This window comes from Populus trichocarpa, chromosome 9, assembly GCF_000002775.5.
Source record: "Populus trichocarpa isolate Nisqually-1 chromosome 9, P.trichocarpa_v4.1, whole genome shotgun sequence".
Lineage (NCBI taxonomy): Eukaryota > Viridiplantae > Streptophyta > Magnoliopsida > Malpighiales > Salicaceae > Populus > Populus trichocarpa.
Window position 1 is genome coordinate 12125466 of NC_037293.2, and position 24350 is coordinate 12149815.

The 24350-nt window shown below is 36.1% G+C and overlaps 3 protein-coding genes and 1 pseudogene across 7 annotated transcripts in view; 1 reads left to right on the forward strand and 3 right to left on the reverse strand.

Moving 5' to 3' along the window:
* LOC7460108 (structural maintenance of chromosomes protein 3) overlaps positions 1–8254 on the reverse strand; it is a 38988-nt gene extending 30734 nt beyond the window's left edge. Inside the window, exons 1-16 of one of the 3 annotated variants that reach the window (XM_052455588.1) lie at positions 7986–8254; positions 7617–7657; positions 7451–7526; positions 6174–6212; positions 5995–6062; positions 5819–5890; positions 4768–4847; positions 4576–4654; positions 4346–4463; positions 4088–4263; positions 3418–3663; positions 3208–3329; positions 2606–2750; positions 1133–1305; positions 952–1051; positions 22–158 (exon numbers count right to left, since the gene is read on the reverse strand). In XM_052455588.1, coding sequence (XP_052311548.1) covers positions 22–158; positions 952–1051; positions 1133–1305; positions 2606–2750; positions 3208–3329; positions 3418–3663; positions 4088–4263; positions 4346–4463; positions 4576–4654; positions 4768–4847; positions 5819–5890; positions 5995–6062; positions 6174–6212; positions 7451–7526; positions 7617–7631 — 1646 coding nt within the window. In that variant the 5' untranslated portion in view covers positions 7632–7657; positions 7986–8254. The remainder of the gene's footprint in view (positions 1–21; positions 159–951; positions 1052–1132; positions 1306–2605; positions 2751–3207; positions 3330–3417; positions 3664–4087; positions 4264–4345; positions 4464–4575; positions 4655–4767; positions 4848–5818; positions 5891–5994; positions 6063–6173; positions 6213–7450; positions 7527–7616; positions 7658–7985) is intronic. The other 2 variants (XM_052455590.1, XM_052455589.1) reach the window with 2 other exon arrangements.
* Positions 8255–9641: 1387 nt separating this feature from the next.
* LOC112328635 (protein AGENET DOMAIN (AGD)-CONTAINING P1-like) lies at positions 9642–10845 on the forward strand (annotated as a pseudogene).
* A 532-nt stretch (positions 10846–11377) lies between these two features.
* LOC7460107 (protein CHLORORESPIRATORY REDUCTION 42, chloroplastic) lies at positions 11378–12140 on the reverse strand. Its single transcript, XM_002312828.4, has 2 exons — positions 11739–12140; positions 11378–11639 (listed from the first exon to the last, which is right to left on the reverse strand). The coding sequence occupies exons 1-2, from the start codon at positions 12023–12025 to the stop codon at positions 11537–11539; spliced, it is 390 nt and encodes a 129-aa protein (XP_002312864.4). The 5' UTR covers positions 12026–12140; the 3' UTR covers positions 11378–11536.
* Positions 12141–13632: 1492 nt separating this feature from the next.
* On the reverse strand, positions 13633–24250 carry LOC7460106 (serine/threonine-protein kinase TOUSLED). 3 transcript variants are annotated; one of them, XM_024607970.2, is made up of 17 exons: positions 23948–24250; positions 22121–23530; positions 21107–21196; positions 20692–20898; positions 19213–19263; positions 18917–19024; positions 18800–18844; positions 17791–17903; positions 17333–17399; positions 16572–16638; positions 15883–15980; positions 15597–15776; positions 15217–15427; positions 14792–15056; positions 14542–14596; positions 14112–14273; positions 13633–14008 (listed from the first exon to the last, which is right to left on the reverse strand). In XM_024607970.2, the coding sequence occupies exons 2-17, from the start codon at positions 22382–22384 to the stop codon at positions 13913–13915; spliced, it is 2079 nt and encodes a 692-aa protein (XP_024463738.2). In that variant the 5' UTR covers positions 22385–23530; positions 23948–24250; the 3' UTR covers positions 13633–13912. The 3 variants fall into 3 exon arrangements, with proteins under 3 accessions (XP_024463738.2, XP_024463737.2, XP_024463739.2); XM_024607969.2 differs by having other exon boundaries at positions 20692–20904; XM_024607971.2 differs by lacking the exon at positions 19213–19263 and having other exon boundaries at positions 20692–20904.
* Between the last annotated feature and the right edge of the window lie 100 nt (positions 24251–24350).

Sequence of the window (24350 nt, forward strand, 5' to 3'; positions counted from 1 at the left end):
AATAGAATAGATTTTACATACCTGTTTCCAGCTGTAACTTCAACAGCAGTAAAATATTTCTCATCACAATCAAGCAGCTCTATTATTGGACCGAAAACTCCACTAATTTTGTACTCTCTGCAGATACGCCGAATAGAATTGAGCCCTCTCCTCACATCCTGATAACATAACATTGGCAAAGTTGCCAGAAACAGGAAGGGGTTCAGATAACATATAAAAACTAACTTCTACCAAATGATCATTGTTGTGTCCAGCCATCTAACAAGCAGGACATTAGGCTACTATGAATGCCTACGGCATTAAAATCAACCAATTGCAATGGAGCACATATTGCTTGTAACATGCATATTTTGGATGGAAGATAAGTTGAACCAAGTGGCTTAAACTTTCCTTCTATGAAAAGGATTTTTAAGCTGAGCTTGATCATGGTTTATTTTCAGACATGGCTTGCTGTTTAGAAAGCTTGCAACTTCTTGAGCTTGGCCCAAATGCTCAGTTCATTCACAAATGACTGGTCACATGGCAAGTGATTTTATCAGTGTTGAGACTAAAACAGAAGCCAGAGAAATGTAAGAATTAATTAAAAAAGAACGAGGCTGGCATGCTGCCCGGGCATGAAACATAGTCAATTTTGTTCATTAAACTGCTAACCATTTTAGCTTGTATTCTAAAAATATTACACAAGGATCTCAAGTACAAATTAAGGTCAGAAGAGTGGGCCTGAAAGTTCATGTTCATGGGCCCATTCAAGGCAAGCATGGGCCTGATTGGTCTTGACTTCAATCACAAACAAGCCTCACTGTGACGCTTGAACTTGGTTGTAATGAAACAATCAAAGATCAAAGAAGCTTTTTGTCAAGTTCAATTCAAGCTGTTCATACTCATGGAGGCATTTTGATAACTAAGTTCGTAAAATTAAAAGCTAAATAAATAAAGGAAGAAATTACTCACACCAGGAGTTGCATGATCCAGGCTCTTCTCTGCCTTGTCAACTTCTGTTCTTAGCTTATCAATTTCAGCAGAAAGTTCACTTTCCTTTTTCCACAATGATCTACAGAAACAAAAAAAAAAAAAGTCAACCTGAGTACTTTCAGTAAGCCTGACCAAAATAAATACAGAAAAATAACCATACTTCCGCTCATCTTGCAGCTTGTCTCTCTGTGCTTTATGACTATTGAATCCTTCACGTGACTGGAAAATGAGAGAGTCTAAGGTTGCAATTTCAGCTTTGCGACTCTCAATGTAGGCATCTCGCTCTTTTAAGTCTGCATTCAGCCTATAAATTTCTTCGTGGAGTTTTTGCTCCTGGGGATATACACAAGTAGACAGCTTATTTAGCATCAGAATATTGAGGAAACAGCACGAGAGGCACATGGACTTGCAACAACAGAGCTAAGAAGTTCAATTCCATACACAAACCAACTAACAAAACTTCTTCAATGAATCCAAACAGGCATGCACAAACCTTGCAGACAGTTCAACATAGAAGTAGAAATTCTCTTATGGCTCTTGTTTTTCGTTTAATTGTGGGCACCTATTACTTACTGCTATAGACCTAGACACCATAGCCATGGTACATACACTATCCAGAGATTGCACCAAAGCAGAATAAATGCCGAACATTTGAAGCCAGGACAGCATATGGAAAGTGTAACAGCTTTCTCCTCAAAATGTCCAGTTCATGCAGAAAAGAAAAATTAATTATTTCTCATTAGCATGAAAGTTCCAGTTCCTTGGTCCATTTTACTAAGGCTAAAATGAAAAAAATACCCAACAAGGAATGAAGGATAAGGAAAAAAATCTAGAAATCCACAGGAAGCTTCCTTGAATCTACAAGTGGAATTGTTGACATCCACAAGCAAGGAATTATTCAAAATAGCAGAAACTCAAAACATGCTTCTAGTATTAAGACTCAGAAATATATGTGCAAATATAGGTGCCCCAAACCCTACAAGGTCAAACCAAGCCAGGAATAAATCCCAATTAATTCTTAAATAATGATGTTCTAATTACTTATTAGCAAATCCTCCATCTACAGTATGTTCTATTATATGTGTCATGTCAGCTGTATGCATTAGTTTATTGACAGTAAAGAACAAAAAACTAATGTGAGAGGCACTTTCAGCTGAAATTATAGCTTAGGGAGTAATTTACAGAAACTTTTAGTTGAAAAGAGACCTTACATTTTAGCCTTTTCTAAGGTATACCAATACTAGTCAAGAAGTGCTAACATTGTTCTTTTCACACCTAAATTTACTAAAGAGAAACCTCCTGAGATTGCATACCCAAGAAAAAAAGAAAAGGAGGAAAAAGACACCTAGGACAACTAGCCTATAAGGGCTGTAATCCATGGATTGGAAACAGGATACAAGAAATTGAACAAACAATATACTAATGAGGTTAATCATTCTATTCAAAAAAAAAAAAACTTGACATTGTGTTTTGATCTTTGAATTATCTGATAAGAGGCCTGGTCCTTTCTTAATTAAATGATGGGCATGAGATAAGAAAGTGCCTCCTAATCTATCCACTAGGAAAATCCTGACAACAATAGTTCATCTGAGATGATGTTCAAGTATCAGAATAGATTAATGTGAACTCTTGCCTGAGCCAAATTTGAAGAAAGAACTCGTTGTAAATCATCAATTTCCTTTTGAAGCCATTTGTCACGAGCAGCTTTGCTGGAAAACTGGGTTGCACGACCTTGTTTTTGATAAAGTATGCTAAGCTGCTTTTCACGCTCCATTATTCTGCAAGTTGCCAAAACCGTTTATGAAAGAAAGGTACTGCACATGGCACAAGCTTTTCTCCCAAATAAATGTGCTATTTTGGCATAGACAATGAACCATCAAAGGCCAAGAAAGAAAATACACTTCAGGAGCGCAAAGAAAATCAAGAAATTTGTAAAAGAAAGCAAACAAAAACTTTTTACTGAATAAATCTATCAGAAAATTTTTTTTACTGACTTGACATCATGACTGATCTAAGGCCTCCTTTACATGTCCGAAGTAATGGAGCTGCAGCAAACCCTGGACACTATCTGAATGCAGTCTGATCTTTAGCATGTTCACTTTAAGTACCAGACAAGACTAAAACCCATACACTAGGACCAAGCAATCTCAGAATTCTAGTAGTAGACAAAACAATTGCGCCTGGTCCATGTGCAACATGCAAAAGCATGCGCAAAACTGAGAATTCTTGGCTTACCTCTTGGTGATATCCTTTTCCTTTGAAAGGTGTTCTTCATAGATGGGACTGATTTTGTTGAGCTCCTTCTGAGAATCCTGTATTTCTTTCTGTAGAATATGAAGTTGCTTCATGGCATCATCCTGAAAGCATGTGCATACATTGAATAAAAACATTCAGCATTCTTTATCCTTAAAAAATAATTAACATTTCTCTGTTAGAGTTTAATACTTTGGCTTGGATATTTCCAGAAAATCTCTCTAGCATATCTTTCACATCAAGCTCAAGCTCTGTCTGCTTCTTTATTGCTTCTGTTTGTTGTTTCTCTGCTGCCTCTTTCTCTTTGTTCAATGCTTGAACTTCTTTTGTAAGATCTTTGAGCACCTTCTCCAAGTCCTTGGACTCTTCATGAGCATTCAACACATCGTTATACATCTTCGCTGATTTTTCAGAAACCTTGCTGCGAGCATCCTCAACCTGAGATGGGGACAGATAAATATATATAGGCACTACCTCACCTCAGAAAAAAAAAAAAACAAAACAATAAAGTTCAGACCCTGGACAGGTCTTAACATTTAAGGCCAAGACAATCTAACACTGCTACAACGCCAGTTCCCCATTCAAAACTCCAAAATTATCTCATAATAAATAGGCGCATAAAGAACAAGGTACAAGAACCGGTGGAAGAAATGAAAGAGTTAATACATCTAAAATAATGAGTTTCATCACATTTATTTGCTGTCAGCTAAATTTGAGCAGCATATCCTATTTATGTTTAGTCAGTGAAATGTCTGTCCTGTATATACTTCAACTAGCAATTTGGTGTAACATTCTTCATGATTCATAAAAGCAGTACATGAAGAAACCTTTATGCATGTCCAAGCATCTGACATGTACTAACCTCCAACAATTTCTGTCGAGCATCATGGAGTTCCTTATCATAAATAGTATATTCTAGAGATTTTCGCTGCTTGTCAAGCTGCTGATATTTTCTCAGCTCCTCTTTCTCTTCATCCAGTTCCTTCAGCCTCTCATCCAAGTACTGAACAACTTGAATTATCTGCTTTCTTTTGTTCCCTGCTTGACAGAAAACATAAAATTATACACATACTGGAAAACATCCACAAAAGAAAACCCAACTCCACTATTCCTTCCTTGCCTGTTTCCTGCATAATTTTCAAACTCTCACGGCGTCTCTCTTCATACACTCGGGTGCCACCGATTTCTTTCAATAAATCGAGACGTTCAGAGTCTTTCATCAATGTCAACGATGCTATCTATGATGTATCACAAGAAACAAAAAGGAAATTAAAAAATAAACAAGCAGGAAAAGAATATATATAAATTTTAAGAAGATTATGCCATGAAGAAAGGTTTAAGGTGTCAAACCTTTCCTTGCTGCACTACATAGTATGGATTTGAGCGAGAGAACCCAGCACTTTCCAGTAAATTCATAACTTCAGTTTTCCTACAAATTATCAGACTTTCTATCATTGAGCTTACAGAAACAAATTGAAACGCAGTGAGACATAAAGTAAATAAAGAACATAGATTTCTTTTCTAAAAAGGACAGATACTCACGTAATGTGCTTTCCATCCAAAAAATACTCATCCTTTTTCAAACCGATTGTTCTTCGAAGACGCACTTCCTCCTTATCAACCTGTTGATAGGTGAAAAGGCATGCTTAACATGTGAAAGAACAAGAAGAAAAGGACAAATGAAAGCACACCATATGTAACAATATCTCTTATGAGGAAAACAAAACATGGATCGAGGGGACATTGTATAAAGCAGTTTGCAGCCATGTTAAGATAATATAGCAACAAAGAAGCGCCAATCAAATTTTTTTTCTCCTCTTCCACAATTCTTGCATGACCCACACACATAACTGCAACAAAAGGCTATTCCCCAAAAGTGTAGCAACCATTTTCTATCACAAAAATAGCCATGCCAGTAGCTTGCCATTTGAGGTGGCCATCAACAGTGATAGAGTTGGTTCCAGTTGGTTGATGCAGGGACTACATAGTTGAAATAGAGACTTCCAACCCAAAACCCCAGGAAGCCAGGAGTATAAGGACTTGGCATGATGGTAGTAATTAAAGACAAAAGCCTAATAAAATATTAACCAATCTGGGTTGATCTATATGATAACAGATTTCACAAAGAACAAGGTGGAGATTGAGCACTTTGGAAGAAGAAAAGAGTGATCAGGTTCCTTTCGTCTTTTGAAGGTTAGGAGGGATGAAGAAAATAGAACAAAAAGAAAATCGCATGGCCACATTTATTGTTTTTTTTTCCCTAGTTCTTCCTGTAAAGCATTAGAAGGTTGCCAATTTTATGCATGGCTGCAAGGATAGTGGCAGAATCCTGGATCATTGTCCTAACTGATGGAGGCCACAGTTTGTCTTTATGAACTTCTTAAACAAAATTATGCCCTCATCAGAGAAAAACTAACTCAAAGGAAATTCTGGAGCACAATGGGAAAAGAGTAACAATATCGAAAACTTATATGTTAAAAGAAGAAAAAGATGAACATAAAATAAGGATCTTTCTCCTTTTGTAATAATATCTGGACCATTATTTAACCTCCATAACCCAGTAAAGAAAACGAAGTAGGTTGTGAAGCATTACCGGGATGCGATTGTCAGAATTATCAAACACAATCTCCACAAAAGCAGATAAAACTTGATGGCCTGCACCTTCCTGTTCAATAGCAGAAATCAGCATAACTCAAACTTAAAAGGGTGACAAAAAAAAATACCTTGATCTCATAGATTGGAATTGAGATAGTATATGATGAAACATACATGGAGTAATTGATGCCTGTCATCATTGCGCAGGTTTTGGAAGAGATCACTCAATACAAAACGAATGGCTACAAAAGAAACATATCATAAGCCTGTGATAGATGTTCGATTTCAATTAATTTCAATAAAAGTTTATCAAAAAAGAAAACAAAAAAAAATTCAGGGACATGATCACTCACCATGGAAAAAGTTTGTCTTGCCAGATCCATTAGCACCAACTGCAGAAGACATATAGGACTTACAGAAGAATTCACACGATAGCCCATTTTATATGGATCAAGTCAGAAAAATAAATTGACAGAGCAAAGAAAGAACAATAAATTAAACATTAACCAAGATCCAATCAGTTCCTTGAAACAGGGAGCTGCAAAAAAGAAATGCATTCCTCGTCCCTGTCATGGTCTTGGCTCCCCCTCTTTTAACAGCCATCAGGTACTCTTTTTGGCCTCCCAACCTCTCTGAGCATATAACTCTCCATACCCTTCACACTTACAGGTTGTTTGGAAACTTAAGGTTCGAGTAGAAATGATATCATTTCAACACCATTTACCTAATTCTAGTGTTTGCAAAGCTTTAAGCAGCATAGATGAATTTTAAAACCAATTAAAATTTGAGATTTTCATAGATTTGCAAATCACACTAAAAGGGGTGTGATTTGCTTCAAAATTGACCCATTAGAAATTAATCCCAAAAACATCCCTCTCTCTCTCTCTCTCTCTCGCACACACATACTTGGAATAAGTTTTTCAGGGGTGGGGGCAAGTTGGGTAAATAATGTATTTTCATTAACTCAAGTTAATGAATTCCTCGATTTTAAAACCTATTCCAAACAAAAGAATTCAATTAGCAAATCAAATCAATTTAATCTACTTAAATAGTTGAAATCAATTCTGGTACAGCATTGGTTCCGAACAAGCTGTTATAGTTTTAACATTTCCAGAGTTTCAAGATTTTAAAAGGGATTCCACGCACACACATGTATGATGACAAAGTGATGATATGTATATTACATGGCAATGCTTCTATTAGATGGCAAAGTTATGGAACTACCAAACTTTCTCGGGATGATTCTTGGCGCTGTACATTACTAGATGGACAATTTCTGGTCTCTTTTGAGAAGATGTGGAAATTCTACATTTGATGAAATTTTGTGGGAAGTGGTTCCTGATCATGCCACATTTTTCCGCTGCTTACAATTTAACTTCACAGACACCCGTAAAGAATTGGAAAGCTATTCTTAGAGAGACACTGCATAAAAATGCCCTAATCTAGGTAGGTTTCCATATTAAAAAAAAAATTGAGAGGGAGAATTGTGTAAATTTAAGGGGACCCTGGAACCACAGCTCCTAGGTTTCAATCAAAAAAGTATTACCACTCATCACTCAATATATTATATCCCAAAAAACAAGTTAATAAAATTAATAAAAATAAAAACCACAATGAAAAACAAACTTACCAACACAATTAACCTTCGGACTGAAAGGCTCGGTTGCAATCTGTTCTCGATAGCTCTTAAAACCCTCGATTATCACCTATATCCAAACACAAATCAAATTCAGTTTTCTAATTCCAATAAAAAAGAAAATACATGCAAAAGGGGGGGGGAAACAGCATGGCATTACCTGCTTTATATGCATCCTGAAATTACAAAATAACCCAGCCTCTGTCAAATAAATTAACGAATAACACCGTTAGTGGATTCAGTACTATTTTTCTTCCTGTTATTTCAAGTATTGAAAAATAAATAAATTTAAATTTTCAAAAAAAAGCAAGAAATTAAAAGGAAAAAAAAAACAGTGTCCGAATTAAAAATAAAGAATTAAAAACCTAACAACGGCTAACTGATTCATTTGAAGCACGAAAACTAGGGTTTCAACTTCCAAAAATTTACAGAGAATACCAGAATCGAAGGCTCAAACCCTAACCACTAAATAACAAATACAGACACTGAGACGACTCCGTAGCGAAGCTAAACTATCAATAAAACTTACAAAGTTGTTACTTCATAAGGTAGAGAGAGGGGTTTGACTTGGAGAAGAGAAACGGAGGACTGGGAGCAAGTGAGCGAGCGAGTTGGTAATTTAGGCGAGTGATTCGGATGCGCAGGTCAAGGCCATTAAGCAGAGAGCCCTAGCGGTTATTTTAGCGCTGCTTGCGGGTTTTAGCGAGGGAATGAAAAAAAAAACATGGGCGGGCAAAGCGTGAGTGAAATTTAGTGAATGGAGAGAGGAAAATGAGGAGAGGGGCTCTGCTAGTATGCGCTTGAAGCGTATTGTGCAAGACTGGGAATGGGAGAGGGGTGTTTGTTATATGGGGTTGGGCTATCCGAGCTGTGGATAAGGAAAGCCTTATCATTCTTGCTGGATCTTCGAAGGACCTGTCGTTTTTTTTATTATATACCACCTTGTCTAAAATATTTGCAAATCTTTAACAAAAGAAATCATCAAAATGTTCCAATCAAGTAGAGAAAAAGGTTATAGTTGAGAAAATGCTCAAAAATATAGATTTTATGGTTTATAAGATATTAACTATGCTTAAAACTAATGTTAATTCAATTAATTATAATATTGAATAGATTAATATCATGTATCCTATACATGTATTTGAATTGATTTTATATTTATATTCAATATTATCAAATTCAACTTGTTTCGTTAGATCAATTTATTATTTCTAATCTATTTTAGGTTAAATTTAAATTTAAATTTAATAAAAATTAACCTAATTGATTCATCAATCGATTAAAAAATTATTTAATTTTATTAAAAATAAAACTTGAAATAATGATATTTTTTTATTCACGCACAAGACTAACCTATCTAGTCCGTGACTCAGCTAATATTTATAAACTTTATTAATTTTTGTTGTATTCATTACTATAGTTGTATTTTATTTATTTATTTTGCATTTCAAAAATATTTTTGAAAAAAATTAAATTTTTTTTATATTTTTCTTTACTTCAAATTATTTTTTGTTGTATTTTTATATTATTTTAATATGCTGATATCAAAAATTATTTTAAAAATATTTTTTTATATTTTTTTAAATAAAAAACATTTTATAAAACAATCACAGCTAAACTATGATATATTATATATCCCCGTTAAATCAAACATTGAATTCCTGAATAAAACTTTTGTCGTGCAAGGTTTTGGACCGGAAGAATTTGGTCCACAGTCCTGTAAACCTGGGCTCTTTACGCAAAAGCCTTGTAACAAGGGCCTTCGTTGGTCTGGGTTATTGTTTCTTCTCGTCAACAAAGTGTAAAGTCTCGAATTAAAAACAAATATCAATTAAGTCCCTTACAAAAATACATTCTCAACCAGGTTCTCCATTATTAGACACTACACAATTAATTCTCACGTAAAACTTTTAAAAATTGAAAACTAATTGGTTGGTTTGGTTCGGTTATTTGACTCGACTTGATTGATTTTTTAAGACAAAACCAGCTTGATTGAATCTTTTTATCCTAATGAAACTGGATTAACCAATTCTCGTCCATAATTTTAATAAATGATGGGGATCCTATTAAGAAATTTTTTGTCTGGCTACCTTCTTGACAATCAAGTGATAATTGGGGGGAAATTTATCCTTGTACCCGAAAAAGACTTAATTTCCATTTCCATGAGTCTATCCGTTTCCGCGTACAACAACCAAACCGACCTCGTCACAATCCTATATTACCTTCAGGAAAAGAGCCACTGCCTATAAAAACAACCAACCTGCAACACTTCCTCTACGTTCTACGAAAAACAATTTTTTTCCTCTTCTTGTCACTGAGTTTCCTTCAATCTTCTCTTTCTTTCTCTGTTGATTTCTTTAACAACAATGGAGTTCGACAAAGGAGACAAAGTGGAAGTATGTAGCACACAAGAAGGCTTTCTTGGGTCATATATTATACTGTACAGCAACAGTGGTCAAGAAACTTGACACCAACTCTCATGCAGTGCAATACAAGAACTTAGTCGAAGAGGAAGACATGTCAAAGCTACTGATAGAGACAGTTTCTGCTGATGAGGTGAGGCCAGTGCCACTGAGAATCAAATTTGGAAGCGGGCTTTCTATGTTTGATAAGGTTGACGCTTTTGACAATGATGGGTGGTGGGTTGGCAAGGTTACTGGACAGAGAGGGCCTCTGTATTTTGTCTTCTCTGAGACAACAGGGGATGAGATAGCTTACCATGTCTCAAGATTGAGGATTCACTTGGATTGGGTTAATGGCAAGTGGGTTTCTTCAAAAAAAAGATGGTTTCTTCAAAAAAGATAGTTTCTTGAATCATCTACTAAGTTTCTTTCTTGACAAGGAAACATTATTATTATTGATATCTGTAACCGCAAGCAAGATCGAGGATTTGTTTCGTAGATCGAGTAGTTAAACTGGGAAAACACACTGACGAAATTATCGGTTCTCCGTGTTAACTCTTGATCAATACTTGTTTAGATTTGTTGAGATGTTTCGAATAATCTGGTGAGCTTTACTTTCTAGAAGTTAAAAGAGTTCGGATTGCTCAGTAGAAGTAGCTGATCAATTTATCTGTTTGATGGAAAAAAAGTTGCTAATGGTCATTCAATTGTGTTTAGAGATGGAATATCAATGATCAACTCTACGAATTACTGATTAATTTCTTATTTTGGTAGTGAACTCTTGATCATGTTTTCATCATATAATGTGGTTTCGGATAAGAGAAGACCATAATTAAGATTTAGCGCATTAGGTTTTTGTTTACAAGGTTCTGTACTCTGTGAACTTTTTTTGCCTCGGCAAATTGAAATCAAGAGAAGTGAAGGGAAATCTTGTTTTCTGTAACCAATAAACCATAATTCCATGTGCCAATGCCTTCAGCTATCAGCTATTTCTCATGGAAAAATTGACAGAAGTAATGTTCAGGCTCATTCATGGCAATTGGCAATCACACTCCTAACTAAAGGAGCTACCTCCTCTAATTTTGGTTATGCGCCCATTAACCTATCATTAGCACAGTAATCCATTCACTATACATATTCACCTCAGGTTTCTCTTTTATAATCAGGCAGTATAAGATGCTTGTTTTAGTAATCAAGTAGATGCCGTTTTGCCACAGATCGATGCAACGAACAGGGCGAGGATCGAATGGGATAAGAATTTGTATGGCCATGGTACAAGCCCTTCCTTCCCCAATGTACAAGAACCCCCTTCTCTCATCCTCGTGGATCATCAGCTGGGCTCTAGAGTCCTGTCCTGACTCGCAGTCATGCCAAGTTGGCTATACATTTCTACAAAGTTTATTGAACCTGCATCTGAAAGATGGGGGTCTAATTTTCTTGTCAAGAAAAAGATTAATGCCATTGATGCAAGTTCCTGGAGGTGAAGTCCTCTAGTTCATGCAGTGTTAATTATGATATATGGGCACGAAGAGAATATCATATTGATAAATTAAGAAAGAACAAGAGAGAAAAATCTCAAGCTTTGCCATGCAAGGCGTGTTCTACTACACTTCCATTATCACACCCGTACAGGAGCATGAAGTCTTCCGATCCCACCTGAAAACAACCTCGTAGCTCATCATTCACTGAGCTCCAAGGGCTTGAAATATTTGCCATCTATGAGATAGGTGCCAATAGCAAGACGAACTGCCCACACATCCTTGGGCTTTCTTGACACAATTCTGCACATAACTCATATCGAATCGTATATTCATCAATACTCGGTCAACAACAATCTGCTATATATGCACACATCTTCAAGAGAGCGAGAGAAGGGTTACCTTCCCACATCACCAGGCTTAACGAAGCCGGTGTTAACCCGGAGGCAGGGCATGGTTGCTGCTGTCTTGATCATTTTGGGAGCCTCAATAACAACTACAGGAGACCCTATCCCAAGTTTGGGAGTACTTTTTGCTGGCAAATTTGTCTCTGATGATGATGATTCTCTAGATTCACATCTAGTAATCACATTGAGTTTTCGGTTCCGAGCATCATTTATGCTGTGATTGGATTGCAAAGTCGGGTTTGTTCGTGGGATTGTGGAGGTAGAGGAGAAAGAAAATGCCATCAGAAGTTTAGCCAAGGCAAGTAGAATTCTATGCGATTGGGATAATATTTGCGTGGTTCTAACTGAGTGGTCTGTGTTGGATGAAGTGCTAGCCAGTTCTTAGTTTTATGGCAACATTTGCCTCTCATGTACATGCATAGGATGCTCAAATACGACCTGATCACTAACAAACATAAGAGCTGACTTCGATTTTTTTTTTTTGGTCAAGTATTTTAAAAAAAATTAAAATTTTATTATTTTTTTTATATTTTCATATCATTAATAATAGATTAATGTTAAAAAAAATTTATTAAAAAAATTTATTTTAATATATTTTAAAATAAAAATAATTTTAAAAATAATTATTACGATAATACCAAACAAACTTTTAATAGTAAAATAAGTCGGGTTTTATATTCATAAGTTTCAAGATTAATGCATGATTTTAAGACTTTCTTTAGTGTAAAAAAATGGGATCAACTTGAATTAATAATTTTTTATTTAAAAGATATTGATTCATTAAAAAAACAAATTGAATTACTATTCAATTGAATAATTGAATTGTTAAGTGAACAATGGTTAATTCAAGATAATCGTTTTTAATTAAAAAAGAAAGTTCATTTCATATTTTTTTAAAAAAAAACAAATTCTCTGGTGTGGACGCATTAGAATTTGAAAGAGATTTGAGCTAGGTTAAATATTTTTTTTAGTTTAAATTAAAACACGATTTGGGTAAAAGAGATTATGAGAAGCTATACACCTTGAAGTTAAAGTGTCACATCTACCAAAAATAATTAATATTTGGACTAGTCCCTTGATTATCACACGAGAGAATAAGGAAAAGAAAAGGAAAAAACTCCATTGCATATCCGATAGGCGTAGGCACGTAGGAGCTCTAAATGGACATGATTTTTTGGTCATTCTCTCCTCATAATGCAAGCCCTAATGATTTGCTGAGGTAATATTCTGGCTGCAAACATCGATCCTGTGATATACACATCCATTTAATATGAAAAAAATGCATTATCTATTTTAAAAATAAATTAAATATTAACTTCTATATTTCCATATAACGCTGGCTAGCATCCAAATTCAGATGCATAATTTTTAGCACATTATTTTATCATATCTTGGCCTTCAAGAAATTGTATTTAAGAAATGAATTAGCTACCACCACAGGAATATGGAACTGTTAAATGAGATTATTTTGTTAAACTCGAATTCTTGGAAGAATATTTGAACGAAGACCTTTTGCAAATGCAACTATCTCACTACCGCTAGCCTAGGAACCTACTGGCATTTGATTTTATCTCTACTTTTTACTAATAACTCCATCTTTATATCCATGAAACACATGCAGGAATGATAAATTTAGTATTAAAATGATGGTTAGTCTCCAACACACGTGCTCGCTTGCCTCCATTGCTGCATGCGTCAAAACATTGCAAGGACTTTGCGCGTGCATACTGCGTATCATGCCATCATGGGGAGAGAGGCGATTAGTGGGGCTGGGTTCTTTGAGGCAGGCTGGTGAAGGATAATTGTCTAGCAAAGAACTCGGTTCTCAAGAGCAAGCAAAGTTAGGTTTGGCATAAGCACCAAGCTTGCCTACTGACCATTCCGTCAAGTTAAACCAATTTATCTATATATTTCATTTTCTTTTTTCCTGAAGGCGGAGAAGATACAGGCAAGAATTACAACGAACAAAACAAAAAATGAACTAGGAGGGGATGGGGGAGCAGCTGCCTAGATTTGTTACCTTGAAAAAGCACGGGAAAATTACAAATCTTTACAACCTATACAAAATTCCAAGTTTTACGGCTACAACTTTGTTTCCAGCTTGGCCAAAAGGAAATCTTCCACCTCCCCGCCCTCTACAAATCTTTAATCTGTGACTTTGTACACTCTTTACCTCTTTACGTAAGTAAGGTATGGATCTTGAGCAATGGTCAAGACATCTGGTCTATCTGCTTGGTTATAGGTTAGACATCGACGAATCAAATCCTGTAATCCATCAGGAATATGTACAAAATCATTGTCCGGCCAGTGCAGTGAAACTAAGACCCAAGCAAACACGCAGTGAAAACTGCCAAAACACGTCACTCACCTTTGCCTCGTTTGAGATAGTAGGCTTTGAAGGGAATTCAACCCTGCGAGCTTTTATAATTGTATCTTCACGAAGTATTCGTTCTTGGGTTTGGTCGTGCCCAAAAGGACGTCTGCCATAGAGCATTTGGTAAAATAGTACTCCAGCTGACCAGACATCAACCTGTATCCCAAGAAAGAGCATTTCAAAGAAGGTTAAAATAAAATACACGAAGTTTAAGCAGTTGATTGTCTCTGGTGATAACCAACTGTTGGAAATTCTTAAGCAGGACTAAACAGACTCAACCACTGAAAGGCTGATGAGCACACAATTCAGAGGAGCATGAGACCCAAAAATATGAGAAATCCTCATTTCAGAAAAATGCATTGTGTTTTCTTGGCTCTGGCTGTGACTAAATGTCTTCGATGGGGAGAAAATAGAGTTCACTTACCTTTGAAGATATTAAAGGTGTCTTGCTGAGCTCAAAACATTCTGGTGGCAAATACCTAAAATTACAAAAGAAAGCAGAATCAATATGTTGCCCAGGTAGCCAAACTAGAAAAGATTTTTTTATCACTAGTACGAGTGAAAGAGATGTCTAGTAAATTAGTGCAAGTGCATTCATGTCTTGAAAAAAAAAAGAATAGAACATTTACAACATCCAGGATAAATCACAAATGACAAACTGCAGTGTTACTCACCAATACGTTCCAGCTCCCTGAGATGTAAGTTCCATTCCCTGTGATCCAACATCTTCCTCCACAATCTTGCTAAGACCAAAATCAGTAACTTTTGCAATGCCAAATTCATCAAAAAGAACATTCCCAGGCTTCAAATCATAATGGATAATCTTCTGTGCTCTTTTATTCAAGTATACAAGGCCTTGAAATATCTGGACAATAATAATCCTAGCTTCCCTCTCAGGTAATACAGGTGTAGCTTTAAGAACAGCATCAAGATCTTTACCTGAGAAGAAAAAAAGGGTAAATGAAAAGAAAAAATCTGAGTACTGGAGGCAAATTCTATAACTCAAATGTTTGGATACTGTGAAAGATTGAGAGTTTTTAGTCTACTATACATCAAACTATAAACAGACCAACAGTTGTCAAGAGATTAAATGCCATACCACTACAGTACTCCAAGACAGTGCAGAACGTATTCTGGTCAATTTCAAAAATGTCCCAAAGCCGAACAATGTGATTATGCACCAATGTCTTATGAATATTGTACTCCCGCATTGCATGCCGAATGTAACTTTGCTTCTTATCCTCACTCCACTGAGCATTCAGACCATGAAGCTTACATGCAACATATCTATGGTCCACCAAATCATAAGCCTGCTGGAAATTTCTCACTTCAAATCACTGCAAAAAAATATGCTTTTACAATTGCCAATGATGGCAACAAAATGATCTAGACTTTTGTCATGGTAAATAGGAAACTTGATCAAACAAGCAGTAGTTAATATTTGAATCATCAAATGAACTGACTTGCCGAAGTTCTGACCTTGTAAACCTCACTAAATCCCCCTTTACCAAGAAGATTTAGAAGGGCATATCGGTGATTTAAAATCTGAAAATTATTAAAACGTGAACCATCCTCATCTCGTATCCGTTTCATTTCACGTATGAGCCGTCCCTTTTCCAGTTCATAGCGATCTCTTTCACGCAAAATAGTCTCTTCCTCCTGCAGTGAACCAACAACTCAATTGCAAGGGATGCATGTATAAATGAACATTTCCAACTTTTGCAATCCTTACCAACTGCAGCATGGAGAGAACAGAATGACTTACACGCTTCATGCTCACGAGACGAGATTTAAAAATCTCATCCTGGATGAGAAAATCTTCTTCTTGTACTCCTGATTCTGCATCTGTACCATCACCCTTGTCTTCACAGCAACAGCAACTACTGTTAATACTCAGGAGGTTGCTCCATAAACAAAAAGTAACGGGGGGGGGGGGGGTAATACTAAGCGTGCATTTATTTTCTTCTCATTTACTTGTTGATAGGTTACATTTTTTGCTGGTGTTTGAGGCCACGACACCTCAGTGAGACATCAGTCTGTCACCCTGTAGTGCAGGGGGTGGCAGTTACAAGTGATAATAAACCATTTAGCACCAAAAGGTCAAACAAAATCCACCTGAGTTAGGAAATTATACACACAGGACAACATTTGAGCAATACATTATCATACACATATTGGTATGTAGGCATGCATGACAGCAAGCATGAGGCTTATCAGGAAGTAGATCATATCTATGGGGGTAACTTGGAAAGCCACAAAAGCTTCTCATAGTTTCTCGTAGCCAGAGGCACATGCCAATATTTTAGAGTGCTGACAGTCATGATGCCCTTGTGACCAAAGATCGCATAAGATTATATGTATATGTATGCTTTAATCATAGTCTAAAAGGGGCCAAAAGTATGCAAAAGGTGTAAAAAGAAGGTATTGCCAAATATTACAAGAAATATGTTTTACCAGATTGTCGTTTCTTCAATGATTTCCGCTGCCGCTCAATAGCCTCCTTAGTTTCTAATAACTGTCTCTGAAAAATAAATCATGAAAATAAATATTACAACCATAAATATAGTTCATTAAATAATTCCTTAACTGGAATTATTGCCTATTGAAACTAAAGACTGAAAAAACACAACAGAAAATTATAGCGACAAAACATGAAAGGCTGCAGGATTTAAGATATAAAACCCGTATATTGAGTTTAGTGGAATCATGGTGAAAATAGAAAGCAGCAAGCTATTAGTAGACAACATTTAAAACAATGTATTTTGGGATCTGTCAAAGCATAAGATGGGCACATTACCATTCAATGTGAAAAGAACATCTGTAATAGAACTGGCATAACAGCAAAAATCATTCAGAAGAATGATTATTGTATGAGCCATCAAGAAAATTACCAAAACCAAGAACATTAAAGATATGTGTATACATAAACCAAACATACATTTGTGTGTGTGGCATTTAACCTAAAAACAACTTCTATCAGATTTTATTTAAAGAATGAAGATATGCCTCAATCCTTGTCTTCTATATCCACTTCTGCTTCACGTGTTCTAAATGCACGGTAATTTAATTTAGTAGGGGGGAAAAATCAGTTTATAAGGACACAACCTTGAAAACACATAAAAAAAAATCATTGTGAAGGAAAAATTGAGCTATATGAAGGTAAATGAACTAGGTAGGGGGGGGGAGAGAGAGAGAGAGATCTGACGACAACATACAAGATGAATATTTAGATCTTTCAGCATTTGCCCATCCTCCCACGTCTCAGATATGATAGTTCCAGCTCTGAAATGGACAAAAGAACATAAGAACTCCCATATTAAGTGAAGGATGTAAGGAACTCGCGAAAGTTATAGATCCAAAACTTGGTGGTGTTATAGATTGTGTTTTTCCAAGTAGATTGTATTGGCCTTGTGTGAACAAACATGATCATTCTAGAGCCTATGCAAATGTTATAGAATCCAAAACTTCACATAGGGATAATACACAGTTCAAGAGATCATGGTCCCAGTTTGTTTGAGCTCCCTGCTGTCCAGATGCTGTTTACATTTGGTGGTCTTTTTCATCAATATTTATTTTTCATCTTTCTGCTTTTAAATCACTCAGACAGGGCACCAAGAGAGGGTGAAGGTCCATTCAAGCACATTTAGTTGAAGCTTAAAAGATGTGGGTATACCTGATAACACCCACACTGCCAAGTCTTAAAGAATCCTGGCGAACTTTCATCCTGGCTTCTTGTCTCTCTGCTTTTGAAACAGATATCAGCAGATCAGATATAATTTTCGTTCTCTGCATCGAGAAGGAAATGAATATTAAAAATGGTTACAACTCTGCTAATCACAAACTTATTACACTGTTCCATGAGGAAGCAGATTAATTTCCCAGTGAGAAATGAAAGCATCAGTATCAGGATTCCAAACTGAAGTCATGTGCAGATGGTATTAACTGACAATTTCAAATCAGGCCAATCAACAAGCACAGAACTCTTCACCAATGAATTGTAAGAATGCATGCCTAAGACTGCAGAGTTGATAATAACTGTGAACAATGGTTGAATTCTTCAACAATTTTCTCAAAAACAACTTCAATCGCAGAGCATAAGTACATTATGCCACTACGAAACTGCCTTGCAAATGCATCCCATAAAACATCTATGGCAACCTTTATAACAGTTGATGTATTATCATAGTAGCAAAGAAAAACCCACCCACTACAAAGTCTACCATAACATTCAAGAGGGAAGAACATAGCATGTCTGCCTCAATCTTGTTATATTTGGCTCTCAAAATTCTGTTTTGTAGGTGATGACATGAAATGATTGAAATAGGCAAATGTACAATCTAACAAGAATAATGTCAGTGCTTTTCTGCTAAAACAACATTAAATGTCTACTTCTTTTGAAGTTTCATTGTCTCCAGAACCTTCCCGAACCATTTAAACATTCACTGTTAAACAGCAAAAATTAATCTCTTTGTCACCTTTAATCTGTTCCCAATTTAAACGATGTAAATCTTTAGTAAAGCTCACAAAATTTGAAGCCAACAGCTTAACCAATTTGCTAAGAATCATATGGTATCATAGCATGCAAAGAAACTTTAAACATTTGGGTAATTTTATTACTATATATTATTTAATCAGCATGAGAGAGAGAGAAATAGATAAAGACCAAACTCCCAATAGCATACCTTTGGCTTCATTTGTTGTTCATAATCTTTGAGTTCCTTCAATTCCTATGCAGATAAAATAAAAGAGTATTAGCATTGTGGATAGTCAAAATCCATAAAGCAATGGCAAAAGTATACCTTTTCTAACTGGTGGCAGAGATCATGATTATTAGAGGCCTCTTGACGAGATTTACGAAGATCTTCCTCTAGAATGGAAACTTTTGCACGTAAAGATGCAAGCTCCTCCTAAATTAAGTTGAAAAAAAAAGGGATTAGATTTGCATGTAAAGATGCAATATGGAAGCACCCTGAGCCTTGAGGAAACCATTCTGCAAATTGCAAAGGAAACAACAACAAGAACAATAATAAAATCTAACAAAATGCAGGAATTCTAGGAATAGAAACAATTCAATACCAAATCACCCAACTGATACCTCTAAGGATATGTGATCATCATTTCTGAAGTGCTCTTTGGGCCTGTTATCCTGCATAGTGAATATTACCTGTCATTCTAAATAGATTTCTATAGACTGCATCCTATATTTCTCACCATTAAGCTGCAGCATAGGAGGTCAGTATGAATGAATAAATGTTTTTGGCTGTGGTCTTTAGTTCCTTACAGTCAATTACAAAAATAAATCAAAGGAAGAAACATCAATGAATTCAAAAAAGAAACAACTCAAACGCACTCGCCACATAGAGCTTAACCAAGGGAAAACTGATAGATGGCCTTCAAATCAGATCAACTCACTCATGACAATAAAAAGACGCATGACTATTTTTATGACCTCTTTTACAGTCACTGCAATCACATATCACTGTTATGATAATAAACATTAAATGAATATTATAAGAGTTACTAAAAACAAGGAGGGTTTGATTGAGGAAAAAGAACTAAGAGTATTTTTAATCAAAATACTTAATGAAACATACGAAAGTCATTGCCAAATAAGTTTTCAAATTAAAATACAATTGGACAAGCCACTAAAATCATATGTCATTTGCCCATAGAGGCTTAAGTCTGTTACTGAAGCTCACTATCTGTTCCTCACTGGCAACCATCAGTCAGGTACCCTGCTGCCACAGGTAACTACCACAGTTTAGCATAGCCACCAAGATGTCTTATCTGGTTTGTTCCCTCATCAAACAATGAGCATTTCCTTTCTAGTGAATTCTCGATGGGTTCCAAAAAAAATAATTAATTGGTTATCTTGACATCAAAAGGCACCATGTTACAGGGAGAAACAAAGTTGCGGCTTCATTTTGGTAGTCTTATATGTGCAAATATCCCCTTCAGTTATGTAAAAGGGTATGGTAGTGCAATGTACTCCTTTTAGATGTGGTTATTATTACAACTCACTTCTTCAATAAACTTTGCAGCTACTCATCTAGAGCCTCAAAAATGTAGTTAATATCCTCATTTTCAAACAAAAAAAACATGGCATGCCTGGCTGCAGAAATGAAATACCAGATGTAGATTTCCCTAGCACATAATAAATTTCTTCCTTACCAACATACTTTCAGACACCGATTAATGGATCTAAAAGCATTAAATGCACACATAATGACATAAAGTATAAGTGGCGCAACCATACAAGCAATTCAATCTATCATATGATCAGAAAATTGGCTCATTCGGTCATTTGCATCTCAACCTGTGCAGTCGCATCTTTAAAGTTTCCAACACACCCCATGGGTGTGGAAACTCCCTCTTTCACACATTGGTAGGTTATGTTGTTGAGGCATAAATGCATATTTTTTTGTCCTACACCAAATTAAGAGTAGGTGAACTGAGCCCCTAAAAGGAGTACCCCTTTTCTTTGCAATGATGAAATGAAATCTACAATAAAACTTAATTTTGTTAATTAGAGGAACCCAGGATTTTGTAGAATTTGTCAAGATAGAGCATGTACCTTGAGATACGAGTTCTCAAGCTGACCATTTGAAGGTGAGGCTGTTGAAACAGAAACTTGTGATCTAATCTGATCATTAGCTCTGGAACCACGACCTCTACCAGAATTAGACTGACCCCTGCCACGACCTTGTTTTTTCCTGTTTGTATCAGAACCGCCCTTGGTCTCTTCAGTTTCCCCGGTCTTTTGCCTTCCATCATTCACTGCCTGTGTCTTTTTATTGTTTTAATCAGAGATTAGTATGTAAATATTTTGCCTAAAATGAAAGTCAAAAGGAGGATTTATGGTAAAGAAACAGCCATAAGCAATATCTAACTAAACCTAGAAAAATTTATATAAGGATATGGGCTAAAGCACTTGACATGGAAACAATTTTACATTTCAGACCAAAGTAGATTGTCTAACATCAATCTACCTCAAGATGTTCGATGACAGCTGAATTATTATTTTCTTGTAATCTCTGGCGCTTCTGAGTGTTTGCTTGTATAAGAAATTCCCCTCCATTCTGCATAGAAGAATAAAAAAGACAAAATCATGGATCAGGAAAAATGAACAACTGACAAGTTACTGTAAAGACACAATTTTTATGCAAACAAGATGGCCTCAAAGAGATAACAATGCACAAAAACTTATTGCCAATTTCCAATCCAGTAGAAATTGCAAATATTTATTTCGCAAAAAGGTTTGATCAACTTCCTTGATCAAAATGAAAAGCTTTTCTGCACATGTAGCATTGCTACCCAAGTGCAGCGCGCATACTCAAAAAATTCCATGTGCACCATCCCAATCTAATTGTAACAGATCAACAGATTTTTCATGTGTATAAAGAGCAAAAAGAAGTTGCAATCACAAAGCCAGAAACTGACATGAACCTTGCTAAAATGTTTTTTACAGAAGAAATATTCCAACTTGAATATCTATTCATTGTCAGTTTTATCTAACCCGACACAAAGCAGAATGCTCACAGAATCCATCCTCTTAAACTCCCACACATAGAAACCAGAAAAACGAAAATATAATAAACCATGTTTCAGAAATAAAGAAAACTACTTTCTCAAGTAAAATCATCGTCCACTTTATCCCATCAGGAACATATATTATCAATGCGTAAAAATTCCACTTACATCTACAGGCTCCTTACAAAGTCCAAACGAAAGAAGACCAAGCAATCAATTCAACTTTCAACCAAAGTATGGTAAAGTACAAGCACATATGGAATGAATGTGAAGATGCTATGCCCTGGCATATATAAAGTATGATCAAACAAGACATATAATGATTCATAATTCAATAAAAAAAATATCAAACAGGTCAATGTAATTATCCTCCAACGTAACTCCACAATCAAAATTTTCAAAATTTCTATAAAACCCACTTCAAACTCATCAGCAAAAACATAAATAAATACAATGACACATGAAAAACTTACATCATCGTCAGAATCACTAGACTCTGCCAATTCCTCAGGAGGCCCAAATTTCGGACCAGGAGAAACAGAGGACCAAATGGGTTGCTGTTGCTGTTGTTGTTGATGCTGCGGCTGCTGTTGCTGTAGCTGAACAGGGGGGCCAGGAGTGACAGAAGGTACCTTGCCAGCCATACGAGCTTCAAGTTTAGCAATTTTAGTAGGCAAAGACTGGTCTGACTGGTTCGAAGAGTTCGAAGAGAAATGCATTAACATATCATCCGACATTGTGCGTCGAAAAATGGGTTAGGTTTGGAATTGGAAAATAAACCCTAAAATGTTAGCTTTTTGTGGGGAGAATCATGGGTTATGGAAAAGTAGTGATTTTTACAAGGAAATAAAGAGGGCGTGATCAAAGAAGAGACTAAAGAAGGGTCCTTTTTTAGGGTTTTGAAGATTAGTAAAGAAAAGAGGAATCAGAGAGGGAGTGAGGGAATTGGTAAGGACAGGAATAACCTGGGAAGGGCAAGGTCAAGTAAAGAATGATGAGGCTTTGGTTTGGTTTGGTTTTTTTGAAAAGATTTTCGTTTTGAGTGTATTTCTGGGCAAAGGAAAAACTGAGTGTCAACGGGGTATGTGGCTGTGTACTGGTTTTGATTTGGTCATGGGATATGTTGCGTAGATGGGTTTTGTTTAACTATTTTGAATTGGAAAACAATGAAAGAGACTGACTGAATAATGACTGTTGTGGAGTTATGTTTCGTGCTGGAGAGAGTTGTGGGGTAAAGAATTTGAACAGGTTAGGTCAAGAAAGGAAAGGAGAGAAGGGAATGGCAAGGAATGAGGACATGATGGATTGGGATGGTGCTGTGACTTGGGGCATTAGGTGGGGAGGGCTAGGGAGATCTGCCTAATGTCTTTGATAGCAAGGCATGTGATGGGAGCAAGACCACTCGTTTTAAAGCTATTCTATTGATCTTTTTGCGCTACTTGTGTTGTTGAGATTTGAGAAAAGAGAAGAGGAAAGGAAATATCTCAATTAAAACCCTCAAATTTCTCTTGTTTTCAATCAATTTGTAGTAAATTCGTTGTGATTCTTGGTGTGATAAAACATGACTAGAGTGTAATCTTGTAAGCTCGATTGACAAGTACAGCCCTGTTTATAGAGAGGTCATGAATTTAAATAAAGGTTCTCGAGAAGTGAAATAAGCGGGTCAATCAATACGCAGCTAAGGCCTCATGAAATGAGCTATGCTTGATTCACCCCGTACAAAAGAAAATTGTGCAATGGGTTGGACCAAGGTTTCATGACATCTGGGCTGGTACAGCGTAACCTGTGATAGGACTTGTCACTTGTGCCAAAATAACACGTGAACCAGTATGTAGACAGGCTGACAATATCCTAATTTTGAGCATACAGGTTGGCCAGCAAACCTGTGATTTAGTAGATCAAGTTAGGTTTCAATTCTATAAAATCTCATCCAAGCGGTTTAAAAAAAAAAAACAAAAAAAGATTATCTTATTTTAATAAAAAAAAAAGTTATCGATTCAATAACTAATAAATTGATCTAATAATCTAATAACTCGGATGAGGATTTTTTATCATGTCAAAGCTCGTACATTGGTTGATTTTAAAGTAAGGTTGATAAGAATCAGTTTTTTTTTGTTTTTAACATAATCATAGAAGTTAAAAGAGAAGCTGGGTGAACATGACTGCATATTATTTGCTGCTTTGGTTGCATGACATGCAAAGTAGACAAAGTCAAGATTCTAGGCCATGCAAGGAAGAACATGAAGGATGTTGGGGTTCTGCTGGTGAGGAGTGTAAAAGGGGCTAGAGCAATTCTTTACCCTGTTGGTGGAGCAGGATGAGCTTAGCTTTGAGTTTCTCTCCATCTTGTTCTCCACCGCCGACGGTCTTTCTAAGAATAAATGCTTCCATCTGCTTTGCTAAGCTGATCCTGGAGCGATTATGGAGTTACATGGGATGCATGTCAGTCTTCTCCACCAGCTGACAATAACTAGATGGTTCCTGCTAAAATATTTGGCAATTGTCTCTGTTCGGTTTTTCTGTTCTTTTCAGTGGAGATTTTCCTTTCTGCTGTGTTGTTTCTTTTATATGCAATCCGGCAAGAGATGCGGTATTCCTAGCAAGGAAGGAGGGAATTTTATGGTGCTAAAACTGTAACTAACGGATACTGAAATAAACACAGAAAAGAGAGAATCATATTCAGTCCCCTAGCCTCAAACATTG

Bases quoted from the DNA above. Each gene is read 5' to 3' on its own strand.
- LOC7460107 (XM_002312828.4), bottom strand. From the start codon at position 12,025: ATGGCATTTTCTTTCTCCTCTACCTCCACAATCCCACGAACAAACCCG. The intron at 11,640-11,738 runs GTAACCCTTCTC...AGTTATGTGCAG, and splicing joins AAGCCTGGTGATGTGGGAAG to AATTGTGTCAAGAAAGCCCA.
- LOC7460106 (XM_024607969.2), bottom strand. From the start codon at position 22,384: ATGTCGGATGATATGTTAATGCATTTCTCTTCGAACTCTTCGAACCAG. The intron at 20,905-21,106 runs GTAGATTGATGT...AACAATAAAAAG, and splicing joins CTGTCATCGAACATCTTGAG to ACACAGGCAGTGAATGATGG. The intron at 14,274-14,541 runs GTAAGTGAACTC...CTTGGGATACAG, and splicing joins CACCTTTAATATCTTCAAAG to GTTGATGTCTGGTCAGCTGG.